Source organism: Pseudopodoces humilis, chromosome 1, assembly GCF_049639895.1.
Source record: "Pseudopodoces humilis isolate 2021_Gansu_Grassland_sample_001 chromosome 1, ASM4963989v1, whole genome shotgun sequence".
Classification (NCBI taxonomy): domain Eukaryota; kingdom Metazoa; phylum Chordata; class Aves; order Passeriformes; family Paridae; genus Pseudopodoces; species Pseudopodoces humilis.
The window spans coordinates 123,688,879-123,716,177 of NC_142200.1; the positions used below are offsets into that span (position 1 = coordinate 123,688,879).

The window sequence follows — 27,299 nt, forward strand, 5'->3', positions numbered from 1 at the left end:
TGCTTGTAAATACAAAATGCTTATAAAGTATGTAGCTTGGAATTACATCATTTTTTTAATCCTTTTAGTAAAAGTTACAGTTCTGTGACATGTTACATGAATCTAAGATAAATATTGTCTGGTATTTTATGCTCTGAACTAATGAGATAGACCTGTGCCCCTTGCTAGGTGTACAGTAGAAGAATTTACATTACAAAGAAATCAAAGCAATTTTAGCTCAGGAAGATAGGTCTTTAGTAAAAACTATTGAAAAGTTTCTGGACTAGTAAAATTAATGAATACTGAATGCTGTCAAATGACTGTATTAGTCTGTGGATCTGAATGTAAGAGGGTGAATATGGTAAAGCAAGGCAGTGGTAAATGAGGAAGGCTGATGCTATCAGACTCCTGTTCCCACTCCTTTTAAAGTTTACTTATTCTAAGTGTATTGAGATATGAGCAATGTTTCTTAAACTTCAAAGTTTTGATGAAAAAATGTTGTATAGTTTAAAATCAATGCATCATAATTCTTACTCTTGAGGTGTGGCCTCTGGTGTTACGAGTTTATTTTCTGTGTATTTGTGTCATTGCTCTTGTAGCAGATGCATGGAAAGCATATGCAGATAACTTCTAACCCCCTCATACTTTGAGGGAGTTGTATTATACCATGATGAATTCCTGCCTCTGGAGCTTGAACTTTTAACTTATTTTTTCTATTTGTCTTGACCATGCTATATTGAAACTGTTTACAAATCTGTTTTCTAGAAGTAGGTAAAATATATACATTAATTCTTAGAGAATTAAAATTTCAGTCATCAGTCTCAGATACAGTCCTCTCTCCTAGAGCACTGTTGTTTCTGTGTATTGCTCTACATTGTTAATTAGCTGTGCATTATGTGATAGGTTTTTTTTTTTGGTTGTATAGATGCTATGGTAGTAAGAGTCTTAGAAATATGAAATCATACCAATATAATCTAGAGAATTCTTTAGTTACAGTATATATTTCTCACTCCCCATGAAAATACTTAGACATATATAGAACTAGGTCTGTAAAATAAAAATGTTAATCTCTGCATGTAAGCCTTTTCCTACACTGTAGAATCATAGTCAATGAAATGTGCATCAGATGAGCTCAGCTCACAGTTATTTCCCTTATTGTCCATTCTTTTTTGTAATATTTTATAAGAAATACTTGTTACATTTCCTCAAACAGATCACCAAAAGAGCAGCTGAAGAAAGTTGTAACTATGGTTGACTTATATTCCATTTTACATCCCCTGACTGCCCCTGGAGCCCTGGTTTTTACATCTCTGCTGCTGCTTCCTTCATTTCCATGTCCTTGAGCTGTTCCTGCTGTTCTTTTTCACTGGATGTTGATAATGCACTCGGGGGATTAGGAGCTGTGAAAGTGAGACCTGCTTGACCTCACCTCAAATGGTGATAAGGCACAGCTAGTGGTGACTATGGTGGAGGTAACTACAGAGAGAAACTGAATTTCTACTCTACAAGTCAGCTATTTTGGTTTTTTTGGTTTTTTTTGTGGTTTTGTTTTTTGTTTTTGTTTTATTTCTGTTTGGTTTTGATGAGGTTGGTTTATTTGGCTGTGAGTGTGTATGTCTCGAGATTGGGGGAAACTGGCATGTCTAGGAAATTAAGGGGGGAAAAGAGAAAGCATCACAGTATGCTTTATTTATTTATTTATTATATTTAATTATTTATGTAAAGAATGTTTGCCTTGCAGAGTAGGTGAGAGCTTTCCCCCCTGCCCCACTCTTCTGGAATAGAATTCCAGTAAAACTTGAGGATGCTTTCATGTGTTTGACTTAGTTGTGTGTTTTTTCAATTTCTATATCTACTTTGATTAGTATGGACCTGATAGAGGATAGGGAGTTTGCTGGTATCTCTCTACTAGTGGGTAGTCACTGCTCAGATTGTCTTATGCACAGTCACACTTGATTTACTTTTTCTTTCAGTGTGGATTGGCTGTATTTCCATTTCAAAATATTTACTTTTCTACTTGGGATGATTACAGCAGTTAGTGATATATGAAGAGTCATTCTTCTTTTCTGTTTACTGAGTGCTGTGGCTAAAATTTAGCAGTGTGCAGAAGTGAGCGGCTCCTAGGCAAAGATGCTTTGAGCTGAATGAGTCTTTGCTTTTCAAATGAGGGCATGGACTGTATTATTTGTACATATTGCACTCTGAGGATTGCTTCTTTAGACACCCAGAGTGCTACTGCTGAGGATGGTTGTGAGAAGATAACAGATACTGACTGCCAGAGCAAAGCAGAAGTAACAGTTGGTAGGAACAACCAGGCACAAGCAAATATAATCTGTCATTTCTCTCCACCTTTTTTTTCGTGTGTGTATGTGTGAGAGAGATGTTTACAACCGTTTTCTTGATAGGTTAAAACACAGTGATAAATGGTTGTGTGTTTGAGAGATACTCTGGAAATGCCATTGGGTTTTTCTGTTAACCTGAATGGAACCGTAGAGATCACACCTTGCTCAGGCAGAGAATAAAAACTACATCTGCTGATGGGTCCTCATGAATCTCAAGAATTCGAGAATGGGAGGTGGAAGATTGAAGAACATCACATTCCTTCCCTAGGGTGAAAGGGGCCAGGACTGCTCACAGTCTGTGTGCCAGGCAATGTGCTGTGGCTTTGGAATGAGTAGGGCAAGGAATCTTTGAGGGCATGGCCCCTAGTGAATTCCAGAGCCCAAGAGGAACAAACACATTCTTTTGGTGAGTGAGCAACATCCAGTTAGAGAGGTGTGAAGTGGTGCTCAGCAGAAAGGAGCACACTGGGATCAAGGATAAATTGGAGGCTCTCATGTCTGGAAGGTGTCAAGGGCATAAAAGGTTCTTTGGTAAGGGAAAGAAAGATGTGTCTTCATGTTGATGTTGCAATTACTATGATTTCATATCAAGTTGTTAGAAATTTTTTATAATGTTTTTCTTTTTCTTTTTTTTTTTTTTTTATTGCTAGGATTCCAGTTTGGGCCTATTTTGACAGGCATATCATCTGCATGACTAAAGCCATTCTAAATATGAAAAAGAAATGCTGCCTTACATCATTCATATTCAAACAGACCCAAACCAGACCAGTCCCAAAGCCAGATCACCCATGTGAAGTGATATTGCAAAGCCAGTGACATTCTTTTTGTGTGCTGTGTGGGGGGGTGGGAGTTAGATTCAACATACATCTTGTGTATTTTAAAATTACTATTTGTATCTGTAAAATTTGACTAACAAATACTAATAATCTAAGAATATTGGCTGTTGCTATTTATTATTAGGAATTATTAGGTAACAGCCATTTAATGAAGTTCATAGGAACTTTTGTTCTGTTTGTAAATCAGACATGAGATAACATGAAGCTGTACTGATGCAGAACATTATTGTTCTTTTGAAAGGGGTTTCAGACTTAACCAGGGAATTTCTGGGCATTTTCCTCTGTGTATCTGTTATAAAGTAACAGCTCTGGTGCGCTGTAAATAAGGATAGTATGCTTCTTTATAGTAAGTATTTGTTTATACAATCAGAAATCTGAACTTTTTGCATACTTCGGTGTTTTACAGTGATCTCATTTTCAAAAGTAACCAAAGATGGAAGGCCGTGGTGTTCAGCATTAAAATTTATAGTTGCTCTCTGTGTCAGAGAAATAGTCTTAAAAGAGAGTAGACAATAACAAGACATGACTATATTTTTTCTTTATGTTCTTATAGAGCAGGTGAAGTGCATTTAAGGTATTTGTCATGATGAAGTTTGTTCACAGTGTTGACACAGGCTGAAAGAACTGTCCCACTCTTTCTCCCAGTCCATGGGCCTTTGTGTGGCTGTGTCATCTGCACTGTTTGCAGTGCATCTTCTGTGGGGACTGAGATGGCACAGTCAAATGTGAGAGTAGTACTAGACTGACAGATCACCACTTCTGGCCACTCCAGGACTGTGGCTCCATGGCTGCTTACTTTTGTGACATGAGTGATGCTGTTGGCTGCTCTGCTGCTGCCACAGCAGCACAGGGTGCTACTGATGGGGGTGTGAGTGGGAGGGAAGGGAGCCAGCAGGACTCATCTCCTGGGAAGGCTGGGACTCCCCATGCAACCCCTGCATCTGCAGCCATGGAGCTCTTTCCCGTATGTTACAGTCAGGCCATGAACCTCACCCATTTAGGAATAGATGAATATTAAGAGCTTAACTTAGTGGAAGTGTTACAGCTCTCTAAATTTTTCAGAATGTTTTTCATGAAAAGTATTTAAGCTAGGTAAAGAAAGTACTTTGGGACATGTTGTTCCATTTATTTTTTAAGACTATCCTCTGTAGAAATCATTGGAGAGTTTTTAGAACAGATGGCATGATGTGGGCCATTGTAGTGCAATTTTCTTTGGAAAATTCTGTGTCCCAGGGCAAGTTTACCACAAATGGAGCAATCGTGATGTCCCACAAAAGAGAAGACATGTGTTTTTGCAACATTTGATAGATCTGAAAAGTATGCATAACTCTGCCAACTCTGCCAAGCAAGCAAGTCTATTTTCAGTAAAATATTTTGGGGCTTTTGGAGTATTTTGAAAATGATAGTATGGTAACTACTCTGGCTATTCAGGAATACTTATTACAACCAAAATTTTAAACATCAATAAGTAGAGTATTATTTGAATTTATGACTGTCAAGAAGACATGTTTGATCTTTCTCCCCTTGAATTTTTGGCAGAAAAAGAATGTTCATTTTTTTGTTAATGCTGTTTACTGATACATTTTATTTCATATGTATGGATTTTAAGGACATAAAGCAAAGGAATACTGCATAGATAACAAAATAGAAATAATGTAGAGTAATCTTTTTGGTTCACAAATAATCAGTGGATTTATCTAGTCTATTGTCTGTGCTAACTTGGACTTGGTAATTAAGCAACACTGTTGTAAGAGGTCTGCTTTTGTTTTTAATACTTGTTAAAAAGGCTAGATATATTTTGTGAATAATAAAAGTAGAGATGAAATATGCAAAAGAGCATGAAATATTACTTATTTTTGTCAAAATATTCTGAGGTATCTATGTAGAAATATTTGTGCTCATGATTTCACCTGTATTATAGGTAGGTTTCTAAAATACTAGCAATGACAGGATAACAGTTATTTTCAATAAACTTATCTTGAATAAAAATGAAAATAGGAAACATAAACATATGATGTACATATATTTACAACAAGGTATTTTACAATGGATTTTTTAGGTATGCTAAATCAATGTTTTTAATTCTTCTAAGATGCCAAAAGAAATAACTTTCTTATTTTAGTTGTGCCAATTTAAGAAATGTAAGCTAAATCTAGTGATGCAGTTTGTGCCTGGGAACCTTGAGAACTGGAAACTGCTAGCAAACATTAGACATCTTTAATAATCTCTTGAATAATCATTTGTTTTGTGTATCTAAGGAGGCAAAAATCTAAAAAAGACTAAATGCACTGAGTACTTCTAGGCTTCTAAAAGCAGAGGATTTGGCATTCTGCAGTTTTGTATTCCAACCAGCATCAGCTTTTTCATAATTTCTGTTTGCTCTTCTTCAGGTACATACCTGTTCTTCCCTCACAGGGAAAGACAGCAGAGCAGTTGAGATTCAAAACAAAGTGGTCTGTTTTTGGTTTTGGCACATTGTTCAGAATCTCCATCTTCCTTGTTTTTTAGGGTGCTTTTACTGGGACAAACGAGTGGATACATTAGGAGTGTTTCTGGTCCTTGGGGTGTAGGCTTAGCCCTGGGTACCTCCCCAGCACCATTTTGTATAGAGCTTGATTGTGCTGAGGAAAAGGGATGGAGCTGCTGGAACTGGATGGGAGCTGTGACATTTTCTAACCAGGTTCCCAGCATGAGTGACTGCAAAACCGGGACTCTGAAGTAAACCACAGTATAAACCTTAAGTAATCTAAAAAGAGCCCCAGATTCCTATGATGTTGTTATTGTTGTGTATATGTAGTTAAATCTGTAAATGACATGGTTTCATCAAAAATTCATGTGTTAATTAATGGTGTATTAACTAAAGCTAGCTGTACATGAGATACAGGGAATTCTAATTAAAATTCTGAAGCTTGCTTAGTGAGATAACCATGATAGTTTTTACAGTCTACAGCTCTATTTTAAGTTATTAAATAAATTTTTTTATGGATTTAGACTTAAATTTCCCAATTCCAACTTTATATGATAGACAAAGATAAAGCTGTTAAATACAACTGATTTATTGACCTGCATAAACTAGCATGGTTTGTGTTTAAATATATTCATTTAAAAATTTCAGTTCAGTTCCTGACTTTTCTACACATGCTTTCTGTGTGATAGCAAGGAAATTATTTAAAAACAAATGCTTCAGTGTGTGAAATGACTTTGAAATGCAATAAGTAATGCCAGCTGAGATCTAGTTACTTATTAAAATTCACCACTAGGTCTGTATTAATTTTTAGGAATTCCAGTTCTTCACTTCCTTTCTGTAAATTGGAATATTTCTCCTTTTTTTTATTTTCTAGTCCTTGTACTTAGAAGAATGCTGGTCTGTACCGTTGTCCGGTCTGTGGTATGGTCACCAAATCATACAATGGTTTGGGTTGGAAAGGACACTATAGGTCATGTAGTTTCAAACCCCCAGCCCCACAACCATTGTTAAGGACACCTTCCACCAGACCAAGTTGCTCAAAGCCCCATCCAACCTGACCCTGAATGTTTCTGGGAATGAGGCATCCATCACCACTCTGGGCAACATGTTCCAGTGCTTTACCATTGACATGTATAAAATTTCTTCCTAGTATCTAACCTAACCCCACCCTCTGTCAGTTTAAAGCTCCCCTTGTCCTATCGCTGCCTGCACTTGTAAAAAGTCATCTTTCTTGTAGGACCCCTTTAGTTACTGGAATGCTGCTGCATGTTTTCCCTGGAGCCTTCCTCAGCCAACAGCCCCAACTTTCTCTGTCTCCGTGGGAGAGGGACTCCAGCCCTCTGGTCATCTTTGTGTCCCTTCTCTGGACTCTGTCCAGTAGGTCCATGTCCATGTTTGGGGCTTCAGAATAGGATGCGACACTCCAGGTGGGCTCTCACCAGAGTGGAGCAGAGGGGCAGAATCCTGTCCTTTGCCCTGCTGGCCATGTTGCTTTGGATGCAGCTCAGGATACAGTTGGATTTCTGGGTTGCAGGTGCACATTCTTGGGTCATGTACTGCTTGTGCTCGAAAAATCCCAAGTCTTTCTCCCCACGGCTTCTCTCAACCCATTCTCCACCCAGCCTTTATTTGTGCTTGGAACAGCCCTGATCTAGGTTTGGGACCACTTAGTACTTGGTCTTGTTGAACTTGATGAGATTTGCATGGACTTGACTCATAAGCCTTTCAAAGTGCCCCTGGATATCATTCCTCCCCTTCAGTGAGTAAATCTTATCTCAGTTTCTGCTTTTATAGTACAAGCACATAACTACTAATTATGTTGTTGTTATTACTTGACATTTTTCATCTGTTCCATTGGTTTAGCCAGGTTATAAAGAATAAGCAGAAAAATTAAGTGTATTTAGGCACTAGATGTCAGAGTGCAGACACTCTAGTTTGGGTCAGAAAAGAAATAGATTCCCCAGGCTGCATAATTTCACTTGTCCAGTTCATTAGTTCATTTTAACTCTGGGGTTCCTGCCTGTGCAGTCTAAGCAGCTAAGTGTAAACAATAGCACCTCAAATTCTGAATCACATATTTGGATGGATGCACATCACCTGAGAGTGGATCACCTTTCTCAGTGGTGAATTTTATTTATTTGCTTTTTCTTCTTGTGGATAATAGTAATTTTTTCTTGGGGAAAACACCACATGTTACTGGCAGGCCTCAAATGAGAAAACAGAGGGGCTGTCTTGATTTACTGCAAACATAAGCAAAACCTCTTAATTATGAAAATTATTGGGGTACAACAAAATCAGTTCTGTGAATTTCCATTGGAACATACTAGTAAGTTTGTTAAGTTTTTCTTATATTTTTGAGAAAGAAGGTTTTATGAGGCTTTAGATGATCTTTGGAAAAGGTTCCCAGAAGATAAGACTTTTGTTTCATGAGGAAGTGTAACTTTATCATTTAAAATACAGCCTTTGGAAAAAGAACTTCTTATGGAATGGTTTTAAATAACAGATTTAAATAGAGTCATTTTTATCTCTTTTTAATGACATGAGCTATTCCAAAATGGGATATTAGTAAACTGAGTGATTTACAGATTACATAGGTGATATGTTGTGATATAAAGAAGGTACAAGTAGAGAAAACTCTTTTAGGCTTATTTCACATGTAGAAGGATTCAACTGTGCATATTTTAATACTGGGCATGTGAAAGGAATGACTCATAAATAACAAATCACTTAGTAAAGTTGAACAGATATTCTTTACTGTGAGGGTGGTGAGGCACTGGAACTGGTGAGGCTATGAGGGCTGCCCAGAAAAGTTGTACATACCCCATCCCTGGAAGTGTTCAAGAGCAGGTTGGATGGGGCTCTGTGAAAACTGGTCTAGTGAAAGGTGTCCTGCCCTTGGCAGGGGAATTGGAACTAGATGATCTTTAAGGCCCCTTCCAACCCAAACCATTATATGACTCTATGATTTCTATGAACATAACTGTCTTTAAAATTCACACATTCTCTGATTGATGAAAGTGAGTTTTACATGGGTGTCTCCTGGGAAGAGTGTTATATAAGTAAATCCTCTGCCTGTTGGTAAGAGTAGACAACACAAGGAAAATCTCTTTGTTTGAAAACTTCTATTAATCAAATCAGAAAAGTAGAAAAGAGAATAATTCTTAACCCCCAAAAATATGCTTTTTAAAAAGTTGTTTTCATATTCCTGTCTTGCAAGATTTCAATGGAATTCAAGCTCTGTAATATAAATATTTTATATGCAGCCTTCTCATAAAGCATCTAGACCTTTTGTACAAGTAGATGGAAATACTATTACAGTAGTTGCTAAGTATAAACTGAACTGTATAAAGCAAATATAGGGTAAAAAGCTTGAAAACGAATGAAAGATGAAATGTGATTTAACAAGCTTATGCCTATTCATAACTCACAAGTTTTTTCTTCATAGTTTCTCTTTAGTAATAGAAAGCTGAGAATAAATATTGTAGGTAATTTTGCCATATTCAGGGTCGTGTTGAAGTTCTGCAGGACCAACTTTTAGACTCTAGTATTTGTCAGTGTAAACCAAATTTTAAACAGTTCTGTTTGAGACAGCTTTGCTTCAGTGAGTAGACCTTCAGTTGGCTTAAGGTAATTATACAGGTGTGATCTAAAAGTTAAGTTTTAGGATCATAAAGTTTGAAGCAGAGGAAACAACTGAGAAGGACTTGAGCATCTGACTTGCAATGCATCAATTGTGCGGTGTGTTCATCCCAGTGTTTTGGTGGAGAAGCCAACAAAACCAACAGCAGGGATTGCAGATTGAAGGCAGAAAGGCTTCTCTATAGATATGACATAGTGCACTAGGTACAGGTTTGGAATTGTTCACAGTTAGTGCTGCTTCTATTCAAGTTAAGAATATGAATTCCTGGAGGTAGTACATCTCTAGTTAGTATTGCCAGGAATGGTAGTGCTCCTACCTGATACTTCTGTCTCCGTAGGAATAGAGTCCAGGAGATTTAATCATATAATTGTTCCTCATATAGAAGCACAAATGTAGTGTTATCCTGTTGCCATCTATTTTATTACACTTTTTTCTTTGTCATTGAAAAGGAATTCTTCAACAATTTAAGCATGGAAGCAACAATGAATCCTTGAGTTTCTTTTTGTGTTTGTATATTTATTCTACTTTCCTCACTTTATTACTGTCTTTGATTTCTGGCTCTTCATTAGTTATCATATTCTGCTATATAAGCCATTTTGATGTAAGGCATAAAAATATATTAAAAACAGATTAAATGTTTCATTTCTCAGTAGATGTGTTTATTTTGAAAGGAAATGAAAGGAAATGTATAAAACATGGTTTATGTTTTGCTTTGTAAAACTGTGGTATGCACAAAAAAAGATTAATATTTTAAGTGATAGTATTTATGATTCAGAAGTGAACATATAGATGATTTTAATTTTATGGCAAATATAGCAATAACAAAAAAAGGCTGACCTGCACTGTAAAAGTGTTCCAATATGAAGGTTATTTGGTAATCGTTTGGCTCTTGGACTACAATTTGTGGATAGGATTTAAACTCCCTTGGGCAGAATTGGGTGGGTCTCCAGAGGAATTGCAGAGGATGAGGAAACACAAGCATCAACATTCAGCAAAGTCAGGGAAAATGGTTTCAAATTTCAAGCTGAAGTCTTACTAAGCAGGTTGAGATTTTTTCATCCAACAACTGCACTTTTAAAAGTGAGTAGCTTGCTGGAGTGAAATGGTACTTCCCATATGTTTATCCTGTCTCTCTTCTCAGGTCTAGTTGGGCATGGCTTATTACTGTATCTAAGCAGGTTGTTCCCAAGTTTGTCAGTCCTATAGGCAAAAGGAAGTGGAATGTGGCAAAATCGGGTGTTTGTCCTCACAGGGCTGTGAAGAGAGGTTATGCTGTTGCCCTCAAGATGTCAGGAGGGACGAAGTCCCACCAGTGTCTCTTCAGCATATATTTAGAAGTCTATAGATAAAAGAAGCAAAACTCAAATCAAATCCTGAAGGGGTATGTGTGTGCATTCCAGACCTGCAACAGTATACCAGCTACCCATTTCTCTGAAACCTTATAATAATGTAGCATAAGTTGATCTTACTCTTTACTTAGTTTGAAGTTTCCTGCATGTTTTCTTAGACTTGAGCAACTGTTTTTTTCTGAAAGCTTCATGTGTTAGAAAATATTCCTTTCTGCCAGTCCCACTCTTCTCCTGTCTGTAGAGAATCATACCTGCGGTAGCAATAATTTCAGTGTCAAGGACTACTGTGTGAAAACATAAGCTAAATCTTTGGAGAATTAATTGCAACATTTAATGAGAGAAAATAATTAGATAGAATTCCAGAGGAAAACATGGTAGAATAAGATAACAGAAACGCGGAGATTCTCCCAAGAGAAAAAATATATTTAACATGCAAGCATAATATAAGCTAGCTCAGACAAAGGATTCCCCAGGGTTAAAGGAGACAGGATCAACTTTTTTTTTTTTCTTCTTCCTTTTGAGATGGGAAGAACACTGAGAAACTCAAATTAACAAAAGTAAACATACTGAGAACTGAACACCATGGTAAAAGGACACAAACTTGAATTGTATAAAACTGTAATTATGTACCTTTGTCAGTTAAAAGTGAAATCAAATACCAATTTTAATTTGTTAAAAATTCCATGGGAACGATGTCACTTCTTAGCTACAAAGGATTCTGAAGTAAGTCGTGTACTGGAGTCAGTAGGTGAAAGACATAAATTTCTCTGTTGTCTTCTGATATTGCTCTGAAAAAAACATCAGCGTAGTTAACCAAGAAGAGGTAGGGTTTTCCTATCTGAAAGATAGTGAAATGTCTTAAAAGTATTTAAGTTTTTAAGTCTGTCTGGGTGGGATGGACAGAGAGACAAACAAATGGAGGACCCTCAGTCAGAAAATGCACTTCTCTGCCGTCTCTGACCAGATCTCTAGAGCGTAGTTCTGCAAATGCCAATTCTCTGTCTCAGTTAACTCAATGGCAGTACATGAACAGCAGGAAAATCATTAAGGGTACAGAAAGAGATAAGAGACTGAAGGTGTGTTTATGCTGCAGAAGGATGTGATGCCAAGCTGCCTTTAAGTAATGGTTTTGGGTATTGAGAGCTGTGGACCTGTGACAGCCTGGACTTCTGAATCCCTTGGATATGTGCACAGGAGGTCAGGCAGAGGTGCAGAGCCTACTCTGATGCTTTTGGTGCTGAGCTTGGATTTTTCCTTCTGCTTTTGTTTCAATAAAACTGCCTCACTCATGCTCTACTTGTGCATCCGCATCTCTAGTGTCAGTATGGACATGTCACCAGAGCAAATTCTAGGAACATGCAAAAGGCAATGCTCACTGATCCTTCACAAAGCTAGAAGTTATTGTCTTGTTAGAGCTGAATTTGAACGGGTCAGGAATTTTCTGTGTGAATAGGGAGCTGTACTTTGAGATGCTGTTGCCACAACATAGTTACTTCAGATGCAGATAGGCATTCTTGTCGGCAAGGGGCCACCTTACTTTGATAACCCATTCGGTATCTCACGATCATTGAACTTTTTAATAGTAAAGCTAATGAAGAAATACAAAACCATTTGTAGTTGTCTAGAAGGCTCCATACTATCTCAGTGGAGAGTGACAGTGCCAGCTATTCATATCCCAGGACTGCAGTACTTTCATCAACTTCTCCCTACAGCCCTTTCCATAGGGGGAAAAATAAAAATTCCACATAATGGAATACAACCTAGCATGATCTTCTCCTATGAAATCTTTTAACCTGTCTGTCAACCTGATCTTTATTCTCTATACAGATTTCCTATTGATTAAACCAGGTTTGTATTTTCACAAGTTTTTTATGAGGAATTCCATTGCCCTGTTCCCAGTTTGTTTTAAAATTACGCAAAGCGTTTGAATGAGGACAGCAGTTAACAAATCTTTTCCTCTAGCACTGTGGAACATTTTTGTCACAAGACTAAAGAACATCTCTTCAAAGGCTTATTTCCAAGCATGAAGGAGGAATTTCTGCCCCAGGAAATTATGGATCATCAGAATTCTTCCTCAGTTGTAAATTACACTTTTCAGCTTTGCTCTCCTGTAATGTAATCACCCCTAGAGCACCTAAATATGGAGAGATTAATTAAATCCAACAATTAAACAAAAAATCCCTGTAGTTTACTGCCAACAAAAGTTAATTGTTAGGCAGAATTTAGAGGTTGCTCCATGAGAGAGAAATGAAAGTAAAGAGGAAGAGCATGTGGGAGATAATAGCCAAAGACCTTAACCTCTGTTGATACGGGCTGGAATACTTGTGCTGCTGGTTGTGGGGAGGTCTGTGTAGAGCTCATATCCAGGGAGGCACTTCTGGAGCTGCCTTTCCTGGGGAGGATGGCAGATGCATAATTTGGAAGGCAGAGGCTGTCCTCAGTGTGTTTAATCCATGATGCTCTAGATTTTGGAGGAGTTTTGGTGGATATATAGAAGTAGTGGTGGGTGATGTTTGGGAGTTGTTTGAGAGACTGATTCATCCTCTCATCAGAGTGATTTATCTAGTGGACAACCTAATGTGCTGTGTTCCACAGAATTTATTATAGATTACGTAGATATACCTATAAAATCCAGTTCTTTCTGTTCCAGATTGCTTTTCTTTATTTATTAAAGAATATAAATTTTAGCTTTAGTGATTCAGCTTTTTGTATTCAAATAGTATATTTTTTTAAATTTACCAATTTCAAAATACTACCAGCTGTCTAGAAATTTTTTTATCTGACCAGTTTATTTTCTACTTCTGTTGGGTCAATTTTTCTCTCTCTCTCTTTTTTTTTTCTCCTCCTAGTTTTAATATGTTTATAATTAGTCACTTATAAAATCAAAATATTATTCACTGTGATCATTTAGTCATAAGTAAAATTATTTCAAATTTTAGTTGCCCTATGGAATAATTTTCTTGCTTGGTCATTTATGTAAAACACTAAGAAGAATGAGTAATTCCTTGACTTTTCTTTTCCAATTTTCACTTTTCAAATATGTTTTTGTAAAATTGTTACTGAGATATTTTTAATATTGGGAACAATTCCATGACTCTCACTTGGAGGAAATTTTTGAATTATGTACTACTTCTCTCATAAGCATAAAATAAATTCCAGTCTTATTTTTTTTATTTTTTAAAATTTATTTAGTTTTATTTTAGCTGTATTATTTAAAGAAAGAAAAAAAGCCTTTATATACTTTTGATGAACCATCAAAGATAAGTTGTGATATTTCCTTGTCCCAGATTCTCCTCAGGTTTCATTTATTTCAATATTCCTTATAATGAAAATAACACCGAGAAATTTGAATATAGTTCCTTTATAGTTCTACTTACTTGGTAGGTAATTCATGTAATAACCTGGAAATAGCAAGCCTAGCAGTTATAAAATTTACGATCAATCAGAAGTTTCTTTTAACAAATTCATATGCTGAAGTTAATGTACATGGAGAATGTCCTGGTTTTGGATAGGAGAGGGTTATTTTTAAACTAAATAGCTGGTACAGAGCTGTGTTTTGGATTTACTATGAGAATTATGCTGATAACAGAGTGTTTAGTTGTTGCTAAGTAGTGCTTACCCTAAGTCAAGGACTTTTCAGTTTCCCATGCTCTGCCAGTGAGGAGCTGCACAAGGAGCAGGGAGGGGCATAACCAGGGCAGCTGGCCAGAGGGATATTCCATATCATGGAATGTCATGCTGAGGGTATAAATTGGGAGAATTGGCTGATTGCTGCTCAGGAGAGGCCAGTTGCTTCTCAGGTGAGCAATTGTATTGTGCATCACTTGTTTCTCTTGGGTTTTATTCCACAATCTTCTTTTGATATCTCCCTTTTTTTTTAAGCAGTATTATTCTTAACAACTTTGCTTCCATTATTCAACTGCTCTTAAATCAATCCTAACTGTACTCGGTGATGTTGTTGTCTTGCATTCTGATGGGATTTTATCAGCACTCAGTTTTTGTTGCTAATATTTTTCCCTGTCACAAACTATAGTATTGGTGAAATGTTTTCACAAAGATTCACGTTTTCTGCTTAGCATGCCACAATAGGGTTTGTGTTGTATGTCCTCTTGGTGTTTACTGATATATTCCACATAAATAATTCAAGAAAGTGAGTAATTGCTTCTCTGAGGAATACAGTCCATATCTTTTTTATTAAAATTAAAATGGATGTTTTTACATGTCCCAGACCAGTACACTTGGGAATAAAGTAGTCAGTAAAACAAGTGTGCTTCTGAGTGGTGCTGTTCACTTCTTTAAAGGGAGAGATTTTCAGCTTGATACAGAAACTGTCACTGATTTCAGTATGTCTGTGTTTATAGTTCATATTTCAGAATTGTATTCATTTAGATCAGTAAGCATCCTCTACTAAATTGAAGGAAAAAAGTGTACTACTAAAAATACTCTATACTAAATACAGTGCAAAATAAGGGATGTTATGTAAGATATGCAATTTATGTAGGAAAAAGCTGTTGTGTTTTGTTATGTGGCTTAATTTTTTTTCATTCATGCCATTAATCCAGCAGCAATTATAATTACATTACTTATGTATTAGAAAGTAAAGAAACCAGAATGGTGATTAGCAGATATTTTGATTGTGTTTGTTGCCTGTCAGACTCTTCATACTAAACTTTAAACCATGCAAATTTGGAGTATTTCTGACATTAGAAACATTGTTCTCTACAAAGTGTAAAATTAATTGCAGGAACACCTACATGTGTCTTGTATACCTGTATATTAATGCCTGCATTTCCAGACAAGAAATCAATGATTGTTAGAATGTTTTGGATTTTTTTGAAGAACAGAGAGAAGTTTCAGGCGCACACGTAAGCATGTGTTATCTGACATGTAAAAATTCTCCTTTGGAAATCCATGGTGTCACCCACACTGAAAATCACAGGATCTAGCTAAGGATGGTGAAAGCTTAGGGCCCCACTGAAGGAAATACCAAATCCATTCTGTACAGAAAAGTTCTTGATAGGCATAATTGCTGCAGCTTCCGTAGCAATTAAGGTATAAAATATTCTGTATTATTTATTCCTATTGTTCAGGCAAAAATCATTAATTAGTTCTGTTGTGGAAAACTGTAGTTTCTATGGAAGGAAACTTGCTACATCTTTATCCTCTGCCCCGTTTATGGAGTAACTGGCAGTTGGTGAAATGTTTGTGAAATGGACATTATGGAAGGAATATGGTGGAAAGCAAAAATTGCTGAACAAGTCCAATAGCCAGTTTCTAGGCTGTTCTAAATTCTCCTGTTATGGCAAACAGAAATGAGAAGTCCCTAAAGGCATGCTTAAGATGAGTGTTGTGCTTTCAGACATGGCAGTGAGGTTGGACCTCAAAAGAAGCTCCTCTGCCTTCCAGGTACTTGTGTTGGATTGGTTGAGAAATTGGATGTGTCTCCATGGGCCAAAGTTCAAAGGTGAAATTGGTGTTCTTGATCAGTTTTGTGGGAATGATGTAATTTATTTTGCCCTGAATATTCTCCAAAAACTCATCTTTCCTTGCAGTGAGGACTGTGTGAGGTGGAATGAGATGGAGTTGTGAGGTTGGCATATAGGGAATTTGTCTCTATGGTTTTTTTTCTCCATCATATATTAATTTTTCTTTTCTCGGCCAGGCTTCTGTAGAGCAGCTGAGGATTTTGGTGGCATGGAGTATTCCTGGAAATCTAAGTTTGTTAGCAATGTTGGCTGAATTTGATTTGTATAGTTTTTAACAAAGCTTTGCTTCCTAGTTTGGGTATGTGGCCTGGTAGGAATCCTGAGAGAACACTTAATAAACTTTCAAATCCAGAAAGAAAAACATGTTATAAAAAGGAGAGTGGAATTCTAAGACTTATTATAGTCAGTGGCTATAGGAGGAAGAATTTTTTTCTAATTCTTTTTGTGATTAAATGAATGGTTTATTAATGTAATGTTTCTAGTTTCTTTTATTTGTAAGGCCTGCTTTGTGTCTGGCTGAAAGGGCTGTGAATCTTGCCTAAGTGTATATTAACAAAATGTATGCACGGATCTGTGTTGCCCAGAATAGGTCAAACTCTCTTAGAGGATTTCTGGAAAGTTCCTTTCCTGAAATTGTATGTATTGTAACTGTATGCTGTCTTGTATTCTTCAGAGTAATTTATCTCTGCATGGACAGGTCAGATCACAGTGTGTGATCTGTTTAGAGCTGGTGATCTTTATTTTGCCTACCAGCAACATTTTATTATTGTTGTAGTTCAAGATTCTTCTTTTTTCCTATGTGATAGTATTATCTTTGGTACTACTTTCCTCTTCATATACTTATCCACAGGTTTCTCACTGCATACCCTTCCTGGAGTACTTTATGAGGACTAAAATAAAGTGTAAAGAAGTGAATTTATATTAAACACTTCTGCAAACGATAATACAAATGAGCTAATATTTTTCTTTTACAGAAATTAGGATATTTGCGTGGTATATAGGTGATCTTCCAGTGTATACCTTAACAAGTAACACAAATATGCATTGATGATTTTTGTCATCAGCATCTGTATACTGTGTTTGTTTTCTTATAACCACGATATTATCTACATAAAATGGGAAAATGTCACTGTAAAAGGTTTAACTGTGGAAAACGAAGCGATGCAGGGATCTTTTCTTGTTTAGTACTCTGATGCAGCAGAACCTAACAGGAAACTGAAAAAAGGAAGTACCTAGAAGGTTCCTTTAGGTGAAATCTTTCCCATTATGTGTCTATGTATTTCTGCATCACATAAACTGAGGTGGAGTCAGGACCTGGTAAATTAAATCCACTTTATCTCACACAGGCTTCCCTTTCAAAGGACAGAACTTGCATTTGGGAGTTGTCCAGAATAAAAACATAACCTCAGATTCAGTTGTATGTTCCATGATAGCTGCTATCATAAGCACAAACTGCATCTTCTTTCCTCCGAGGTGCCGTGCCCATATGACATTTTTTCCATTGCTGCCATCTCATTCAGGACATGTATGTTTTGTTACAACTCTGGTGCTAGGCTGTAGAGCCTGGGAGTCTGGTAAAAGGGAAAGGATATCAGAGTTGGTCATTTAGGTCTGTGTTCCCTGCTGATGAACTGTGTGTGCAGCAAACTTAGTAGACAGTGGTCAGCTAAAGGCATTGCATATGAACAGATTGATCAGAGTGGACAGCATCGTTACCTTGCTAGCTTTAGTAATTCTAATGGTAAGCTGTTTATCACAAATACACATATTAAATAATCTAGATAATCTATTTACAGTATTCAGCAGTGTTAACTTTTATAGGCAATGAAGCTAATGTAGTTAAAGATGATGCAAATAGCAAAACTGGGTGAAATAGTGGTAGAAAATTCTGGTTATGATAAATCAGTTAATGCAAATACAATTTAAAATATCAATAAAATCTAATCACTTGCCAAGATTATAAAAGAATATATACCTACTTGAAGGTATAAAACTGTCTTCAATGCAATCTAATCAACTGACAGAAATGAAACATCTCTAATTTGATTAAAATGACCCAATTGACTAGTTGTTTTTTCTTGAGATGAATAAAATATTGACGTTCACAAGACAGAATGATAACTTTTCTTACTAAATAGTAAATTAGCTCTTGTGGTTGCTGACCTTTTCTTTCCAAGGCACTGACATTGATTCACAGAGTTTTGAGGGCTGATGTGGCTTGTTCTTGGCCAATATCATTCACATTAATGCTACATTTTTCATCCCAATCTCCATGCTCCTGTTTTTGTTATTTTTTTCAATTTTATTATATAACCCTGAAACTAGAGCCTTCTGATTGTTTAGAATGTTGTTTATTTTCCTTTTTGCTTGTTAGAATATTGTTCATTTTTATTTTTTTTCTTTTTTTAAAGGAGAAAGGGTGAGATGTTGCCCTGAAAATTAAGCGTTCTGATAATGTTTTCACAATTTTAGTTAATTTCCTGTGAAAGTCCTGTAAACATAAATTGTTTATCACATTCCTTCTAAGAAATGTCTTTTGATGGATGTTTCACATGACCAGTTTGCTTGGGAAGGTGGTAACTTAGTTATCCAATCCCTGGTCATTGTTGAGAATCTATAAATACTGGAGTCAGAGAATAAAGGGGTAGGGTTTTGTTCTGACACTGAGAGTGGTTGTGTGAATCGTTTTGTGTCCTTTAGCAACAGTATTATACAATTATATTGTATGTTCAATCAGATTCTAGCTCTTCCAACTCATGATAGTTTTTTCCCTAAGAGAGGAAATGAAGAGCAGAGCAATCTCTTCTGTTATAAATTTTTAAAAGGCAGGACAGTTGATCCTGTACTTAGCCAAACTTACTTGTTCATAGTGTAGTCCATGTATTCAGATCATTTACAAGGAAGGGTCTGAGAGCAATGGAAGCTCTGGGACTAAGGTGTCTTACTTAGTGTCTGCATGAATTTCTTTGTTCAGTGATGATACTTGTATATGTAAAACAGGAAGAGGGGGGTGGAAGGTGTTGCCTGATTGGGTTAATGTGGGTTTTTTTAATATGCTTTTGTTCCTAGTAATTTTTTAGTTTTTCCTTTCTTTCTCCCCATTACTCCTTTTTCTATTCCTTCATGGTGCCAACATCTCCCTCCTTAGGACTCATTCCATTGCTGTGTTAGTCTCTTTTGGTCTGAATATTTTGTTTGCCTTTTTGTAATTTAACCCTTATAAATGATACATTGCTAGATAGGAAGAGATTGCACTTACAGTCTAAAATTAGCTTTCTAGTCTAAACTGGTCTTCTAGGCAACCTCTGTAATCAATAAAAGATAAATACCACAGGAGGCAATTCATCACATTTTAAGCTTATGTTGAAACTGGAAGGATTAATTGCTGCCTGGGCCACCTGTCTCTTTGTGATGATTAAAGGGAGCGCCTGAGATGACAATCTCAAATGAAGAACCTGACTCTCAGAAGGCTAAAATTAGATGAAAAGTAGCCTACCTGTTGTTCCAGGAGTGGTGTTGGTAATGCATTGCTTTTCTGCAGGACAGAGGGTCTGTCCTAGAGATAGAAACTGCATAAAATTGGAATGAGAAGGCACCCACAGTTTGAATTTCTTTTTTTGTTTTCCTGAACTGATTTGTGATGGTACCAACAGTTATATTTGATTTTCATTAGTGAGCAGCAATGTTATGATGAAATCAAACCCCTACTATTTTGTTATAATAGTTAATAATTGTATAGCTCTTATGTGAACTTCTCAGCAAACTGCAAAGCTTAATTTTTGGCATGGAGAGTTAGAAGCTTCATAGCATTTCTGACAAGGCCATGAAGTGCTGTGTAACAGCATAATTGGGTATAAATCCAGTTACAGAAATTAAATTTTAAAATCGTAAGGAACTAAATTTACTGATAAGATAGTATCTACTATTTCAGTGGTTGTTATTAAATTTGGAACATCTCCATAAAGTGTGTCCAGATACATTTGATCATAAACAGTTGATAACTTTCAGTGAAAGCTGCATATAAGCATTTAGAATTTTGAAAAAGAAACTTGGAATTACATATAAAATTATTTACAGACGAGTACAGTACGGAAGTGTTTTGAGCAAAACTGCATATGAAAAAATATTTATTAGTTACAAGTATTCCCATAGGAAAACTGGTATATTCTGGTATTTAATATTTTGTATTTTATTCCAGTATATTGGGTATTCATTCTGGTATTTAAAATTTGTTCTTTTAACAGTGCTGTAACTCACCACTGAACAAACGCATTTGGATCAGTTCATAGCATCAAAAACTTCATCCACACAGACTGATGCCATCTGGGCACTCTCCAGACACTGTGAACTGAAGTTAAAAATCTTTATGGAGCTCATAACACCTGGATCAAAAGGAATATTCTTCTGATATACAAAGAGGACCCTTACTGCCAGTATGACGAGCCAGGAAAAGTGGGTTAACCTTAGCCCTGGAGAGTTCTCTCAGCTTCAGAAATATGCAGAATGTAAGTAATTTTTAAAATAATTAACTTTATGGCTAAATAAAAATTGAGAGTATTTTGAATGTAGAAAATCATTGTGTTATTGACACTATCACAGCTTAGAAAGAACGCATACAGGTTTTATACTGATGATTCATTGCTTTGAGACCTTTGTGAAGAAAACTCTGTATTTCACATTTTTTGTATGGATAATCTTGTTTGTTTTAAATTACATCACCAAATAAATAGGAGACATAATAGAGAGGTTTAAAAAAAAAAATCACTTTTGAAAATATTTACTGCTTCCTGGGAAAATACTTTCAAGTTTTATTCCTTTATTTTTTCAATATCTGAATTTGAGGATTTCTAATAGATAGAAAGTTATGTGTTTGTTTTGGGTTTTTTTCCTGTGCATTCTTGTAACTTAAGCTTCTGTGCAGTGTTTGCCAGAACATTTGCCTTCCTTGTGGGGAAATAAAGGCATTTAAGATATTTCTTTACTTTCGGCTTCCCTTTGCTCCTCCAGTACTTATTGCACAATCCATAGTTCAGAGCCATTGTTTTAGTAGAGCTGCTGGTGTCAGGGAAATTGCTTGAATATCTTTGTGTTCAGGTCTGTCTGTGTACATTAAAGGATATGTTGTTTTTCAAGCTTCCTCTGCTCCTCTGTAATGAAAGGATGTTTTTTGGAAATGTGAAATACGACATGTTTTTGTGTAAATAGTTCTATTTCTGACACAATTAGAAAAAAAATGTTAATTGTATATAATGATTTGCATGTATAATGCCAAGGGAATAAACCCCTGGTATGGACCTTAATTTGAATTTCTGGACTGTCCAATTTAATTTATCTAAATGACTGAATAACAGTGTCTTTGTGTGATCTAAGACTTTAAAATGCAATTGAAAAAATAATTGGAACCAATATTTTTGATTTTGATATTTTTTTAATGCAACATGGCAAGATACAAAAAATTGTGACAACAGATATCTTTACTCATTGCTAAATAATAATTAGGTTATGTGGAAATTTGTAAAGTATGAATATATAATGGCTTTACTATTTCATTGTCTTTGTTGAATTTGGAAAGGTAATGAACTGAAAATCACCAAATTTCATGTAGTGACCTTATAGAGTTGATTTACTTAAAAGAATAAAAATGATATTAATAAAAAAACCTTAAACAACAAAAATCCTCTGTTAAAAAAATATGCATTTCTCATTTTTCTCCAGCATGGAGCTTGAAGTACCAGTAGTTCTCCTGCAGGATGGAAGGCTGATCCGGGTGTCACAGGGCGACACTGTGGGGAGGTTTGACTTTGTGGCAAGTGTCTGCCAACAAGTGATGGTGATGAGCACCCAGCTGTGCCTTGTGCTAAGGAGTGGGTTTCACTGCAGGACTTTGGAATTAGTAGGGAATTCATAGAGAGGCCATTTGTTTTACATTCACCCTCTGATATGCAGGCTTGTCATTTGCTCTGCCTTTCAGTTTGGTGTAGAGACTTTACTTCATCTTACCTAAATTGCAGCATTATTTTAACTATGGAAGTTTTTAACTTTCTGGATTTTAAAAAATACAGTATTTATAAATTCTGTTTTAGTTTGAATCAAGCTGTAGTACTAGAACAAAGAGTATAGTCTGCCAGAAACCCGTCTGCCTTGGATCATATTCTTAGCGGCTGATAGTCACTTCTGCCTAATAAGATCACTGGAAATCAATATTACTTTTTATACAGCTGTGGTGGGTTGATTGTGGCAGGATGCCAGTTGCTCACCAAACTATTCTGTCACTCCTCACTCTCTTCCCATGTTCTGGGGTGGGGTACCTTCCATGGGAGACAGTCCTCCACAAACTTCTCCAGTGTGGGCCTTTCCCCAGGGTGTTGATAACAGGTACCTTTATCTGGTGAATGGGAAGAAGGGATGTGCTGAGCTGCCTTGTGCCAGAACCAGCAGGAAGTTCTTAAGTACAGGGGGGCTTAGATTTCTGCTTTTCTTTGTAGCCTAAGTAAATTTTGTTAAGAAAGTTTGCTCATCCATTTTAGGCACTTCATGTGTCTATTCATGCAGAAAGTACTTTCTTTAAAATGCATTTTCTGGTGTTTTGCATATTGATTTTCTGATTGGGAGGAAACTTCCTTGTGCAGTTCCCTTCTGATGCTGAATCAGTTCTGCTGCATAGCAGACAGGGCACACTTGGAGGAGTGAGGGATTTGGGTTTGAGCCTTTTGGGGGTGAAGCTGAGTCTGAAACCATCTCCCTGATCTTTCCCCTATCTGGAAAGCAAGCCTGTCTCACTCACCTCTACCTGTTTTATGAAGAGGACTTGATGCTAAACTTCACTGAAATCAGTCACACCTGCAAGTGTGACTCTAACGAGTTTCCAAGAAGAACTGAGGAATGGATCCACACAAGTTGTAAGAGACAGATTAATTGCCTCTTCTTATCTTTACACTGAAATAGGACTCAGGTGGCACCTAGATGAGCTGCTTCTCTTGGCATCAATTGACTTCCGTCATGCAAAGAAAATCTCAACCTATATTTAGATACAGACTGCACAGATAATAAGTACATCCAGAGTTGAGTCATATGTGCATATATAACTCATACAAGCGTGGACATCATAGATCCAGCTGTCTTAGTCTTAGAGCATAAATTCCCTTTTTAGTTACCAAAGTAAGTGTGTTGATCTTTCACTGTATAAATCCCTTTAAACTACTCCTGTGGATTCTAGTGCTCTGAGAAGGAAATGTGCTTTTCACTTTCTGACTGAAATACACTTTGCTCTAGTTCAGTGTAGTTCTTCTTCTTATTAATCTTCTGTAAGCTTGATGATAGTCTGTCTACTCTGGCAACTGCTGTTAAGCAAGGTCTGCTCCTAGCTCTGTGTGCAGGTACTGTCCTTGTTATCACTTTGAGAAGTTCCTACCACATCTTTTCTGCCTATTTTCGTCTTCATACAGTTATAGTGCTTTATCCAACTGTATTGTTTGGTGAACCCAAACCCTGAATGCAGAATTGCTTTCTTGAATATGTAATAGCTTTTCTCAAATTTATGGAAATTGAACAGCAAAAGAGAACAAGTTCTCCGCCACTCATTCCTAATCACAAAATATTTCCCTCTAAGAAACACTCAGAACTTCATAGTAAGTGAGTATCTTCCTGTAAATTAAACCAAGGAGTATATGTAATTTTTTCTTACAGGATTATTTTTGAGCCCATGTCAAGGCAATTTTATGCTTTCAACGTAGGACCCTTCTTTGTCTGCCTCCCATATTAAATAATTTGGGGCTTCAATGAATTTTTTGGAACAGTTTAAATATTACTTAACAAAAAAAGTATTTCTAAAGTCCAGAGAGTATATTACCTAATACTTGGCACTTTGCAGTTAATATGCATATGTGTGGTTTTGGAAGAATAATTATTTCCAAAGGCAGTTAGTTCCTCTATGTCCTTCTTCCCAGTCAAATTAAAAACCTCCTCTCTCCTCTTGTTCTGAAGATAGAACAGTAGAACATATTTTGCATTGCATTTTTGCCTTAAGTTGCCTCAGAAGAATAGGTGAAAAGAAAACAAAACTGGGCTAACCGGTGTGGTTATTATATAATAGTGATAATAATGACAACAACAATAATGTAGCCCACACTAAATCCTGAAGATTCTAGGGAAATAAATGCACTTGAGAGAAAGATTATTTTTTTTTTTTCTCCTTTAGATTTCATAATCATTGCTGGCTATGGGAAAGAAAGATTAAAAGACGTAGGGATTTTTCTGCATAAAACTGTCATTGCATAGAGTAAGATACATACAGGACATTTCAGGCAGAAACAGCTGCTTCTAAACTATATAGTACCAGATATGTATTTATTTATAAGTTGTATGGGGAGCATCTGAGGGAGCTGGGGTTGTTCAGCCCGGAGGAAAGGAGGCCAAGGGGTGACCTTATCACTCTCTTCAGCTTCCTGAAAGCAGATTGTAGTTAGGTAGGTGTTGTCCTTTCTCCCAGGCAACCAGCAATAGGACAAAAGCTGTCAGTTGGCAGGACAAAAGCTTAAAATCTCAAGCTGCATCAGGGTAGGTTCAGGTTGGACATCAGATTTTCCTCCTGGGAAGGGTTGTTAAACATTGGAGCAGGCTGCCCAGGGCAGTAGTGGAATCACCACAGCTGGAAGTGTTCAGTGGTCTGGTTAACAAGGTGGGACTTGATGACCTAGACATCTTTTTCAACCTAAATGATTCTGTGATTCACTGCAATGTGCCATTCTGTACTACTCCAAACAGGAGCCTGAATTGTAAGGGCATTAGAAGCAATATAAATAGCTTCATTGTGATTATTATCTGTATGGGAAATTGGATTAGTTTGGACAGGGTTTTTTTTTTAATCCTTTTTATTAAATTAATTTTGTATCTCCTTTTTATTAAACAAAGTTTTATGGCTGTTGTAGTCAAAATTATATGTTAAAAGGAGCTTAGAGGATCCCGCTCCAAAAGCAAGTGGGGAAATATTGAAGGGGTTTGAAGCAGTTAAGACTATTTAATGAGTCAGCTAAGCATTAAAAAAGAAATAAAAAAAAGGAAGCTCTTCCCTCAGTAGGTGGAGAAAAAGACCTCTGAGCTCTGGCAGCATGTGCACTCTGGGGAAATAGCTTGGTTTTGTGTTGTCCTTTTGAGTTTGTCAACAAAACGTGCCCTGAGGAAAAAGCCTGGAAAAAAAAAAAAACTTTCTTGCAAAATTTTTGGCAGTGATTTTTTCCCAGGCTGGCTGAGGAAAACTTGGGCAGACTGTCACAGACTGAAGATAGAAATAGACGTTGGAGTGCTACTGAAATGACTGTGAGAACAGAAACAGCATCAGCAGCTGCATCATCTTTTGATGTAGCATCAATAGCTACTGCAAGAACTAGACAGTGAAACAACTTTTTAGGGGAGCAGGAAGAAGGAATTTGTGAAAAAGATCACTGAAGAAAAACGGGAAGGTCAGCAAAAGTTTTCGTTCAAAATTAACTTGTTGGATTAACTGAGTGGGTTTGGCTCTGTGGTCCTCACAGAGGGAAATATTATCTTTTACAATGCATATAAATGATCACCTGCAGGGAGCTTCATATATGTGGCAGCTGGTCACCAACAGCTCTGGGCCATTACACAGTCCCTCAGAGGATACCCCAGGCTTCTAGTGCCACATGGAATTGTGCTAACTCTAGTGAGGGAATGAACCTCATCAAATACAGTTTGACAAAAACAGCTATTTTTGATGGTGTAGAAAGTGAAAAGAGAATGTCACTGCTGATTACTGAAATTAGTTTTATTTCAAGTATTGGATTTTAGGATTATAGTGCTTCTGCTACTGTTACTAAAGATGGAGGCGACTAGGTTCTCAAAAAGTTTTGACGGAATCTGTTAGACTGGCTGAGACGTGGAGTCTGCCAGCTCTGCCTGTACAATGTCCCATGCACTTGGGAGAACTTCATGGAGAGGAGTAATGGGTCTAGTGAGGGATCCAGCCTTTACAAGGCCTGTTGGGGGTAAAGTGGCTAGAAAAAGAGACCAGTTGATAATTTGTAGATTCTTCTGTACTTGATGATAATCTGTAGAATCCTTATCCTAAATTGGTGATTGGGAACTAAAAATTTAAGTAGGAGAAAATGGGAGTGCAGGAAGCTACTCACTCAGTGGTTTGGTAGGGCACTTTAGTTCTCCTGAGAGGTGAACTGTGAACTATGCATATTGATATAACACTGTAATTTTTTTGTTCAGATCTGTGAATTTAAATCCTTTGTGCACATTTCTGTATTGCACCAATTTGGAGAAAATAGGTTAGTAGTGTTACATATTATTTACTTAGGCTCTAGTCAGATATACCCTTAAAAAGCCCTGGACTCTGTCCAAAAGAAGGCTGTTACATACAGTCTTCACTACCTAAGACTGAAATCCAGAATAGAAGATACAAAGTTGTGAATTTTTTTTATTTAACCAGTCATAGTTGAGACTTGACCTCTGAATATCATACCTTAGATAAAGTTGTTGTAGGAGATTGGAAGCTGGGCAGCAGTATCTTCTTCAGAAATATTGGTGGATTTCTTTCCTTTCTCTGATGAGAGTTTGTTCCTGTGATAGGTCTTAAAGAGAATGTAAAATAGAAATGATGAGTTGAGCATTTATGAAGGAAAAAAAGCTGATAAACATGCCATAATACAATATGATCTGGATCTTTGAGGTGGGCGTTCTAATGAGATAATGTTACTGCCATGATAAATGCCTAGTGGTCACTAGAAGTTTTGTTTTTAACCAAACATAAGCTCATCAATTCTCCAGTTAGCCTGTCAATGGTAAACAGTATCATATTGACTGTCCACAGTTGTGAGTAAGGAGGAACCTTTTTATATCTGTCAGGTGGAACACTCGTGTATGCAGAGCTTGTTTCCCACTTCCATGACCATACTAAAGAAGAGCATCCAGTTTCTTTCAGGTATATGCTGTTTAGGGAAAGGAAAAAATGTTTAGGGAAAGAAAAAACTATTTAGGGAAAGAAATTATGTAGAAGAGTTCTGAACTAATTGCTTTGGTTAAAGGGACTATGAAATTAATCAGGAGTTTCCTTATTTTGTGACAAAGGCAGATGCACTTTGAGTATGTTTTTGTCCCTCTCAGGCTGCTATATATTCTATTTTGAAACATTCTTTCAGGAAATACTGACTTTCATAGAACTTTAAATGGTACA

At 36.6% G+C, this 27,299-nt stretch overlaps 1 protein-coding gene across 10 annotated transcripts in view; it reads left to right on the top strand.

The window, feature by feature from the left end:
- Positions 1-27,299, top strand: part of DGKB (diacylglycerol kinase beta) — a 407,361-nt gene that overhangs the window by 86,610 nt on the left and 293,452 nt on the right. For 9 of the 10 annotated variants that reach the window (XM_088052622.1, XM_088052624.1, XM_088052617.1 and 6 more), the window contains one exon: positions 20,344-20,604. In XM_088052622.1, coding sequence (XP_087908748.1) covers positions 20,535-20,604 — 70 coding nt within the window. In that variant the 5' untranslated portion in view covers positions 20,344-20,534. Of the gene's footprint in view, positions 1-14,367; positions 14,414-20,343; positions 20,605-27,299 lie in introns of those variants that run through there. The other variant, XM_088052636.1, reaches the window with a different exon arrangement.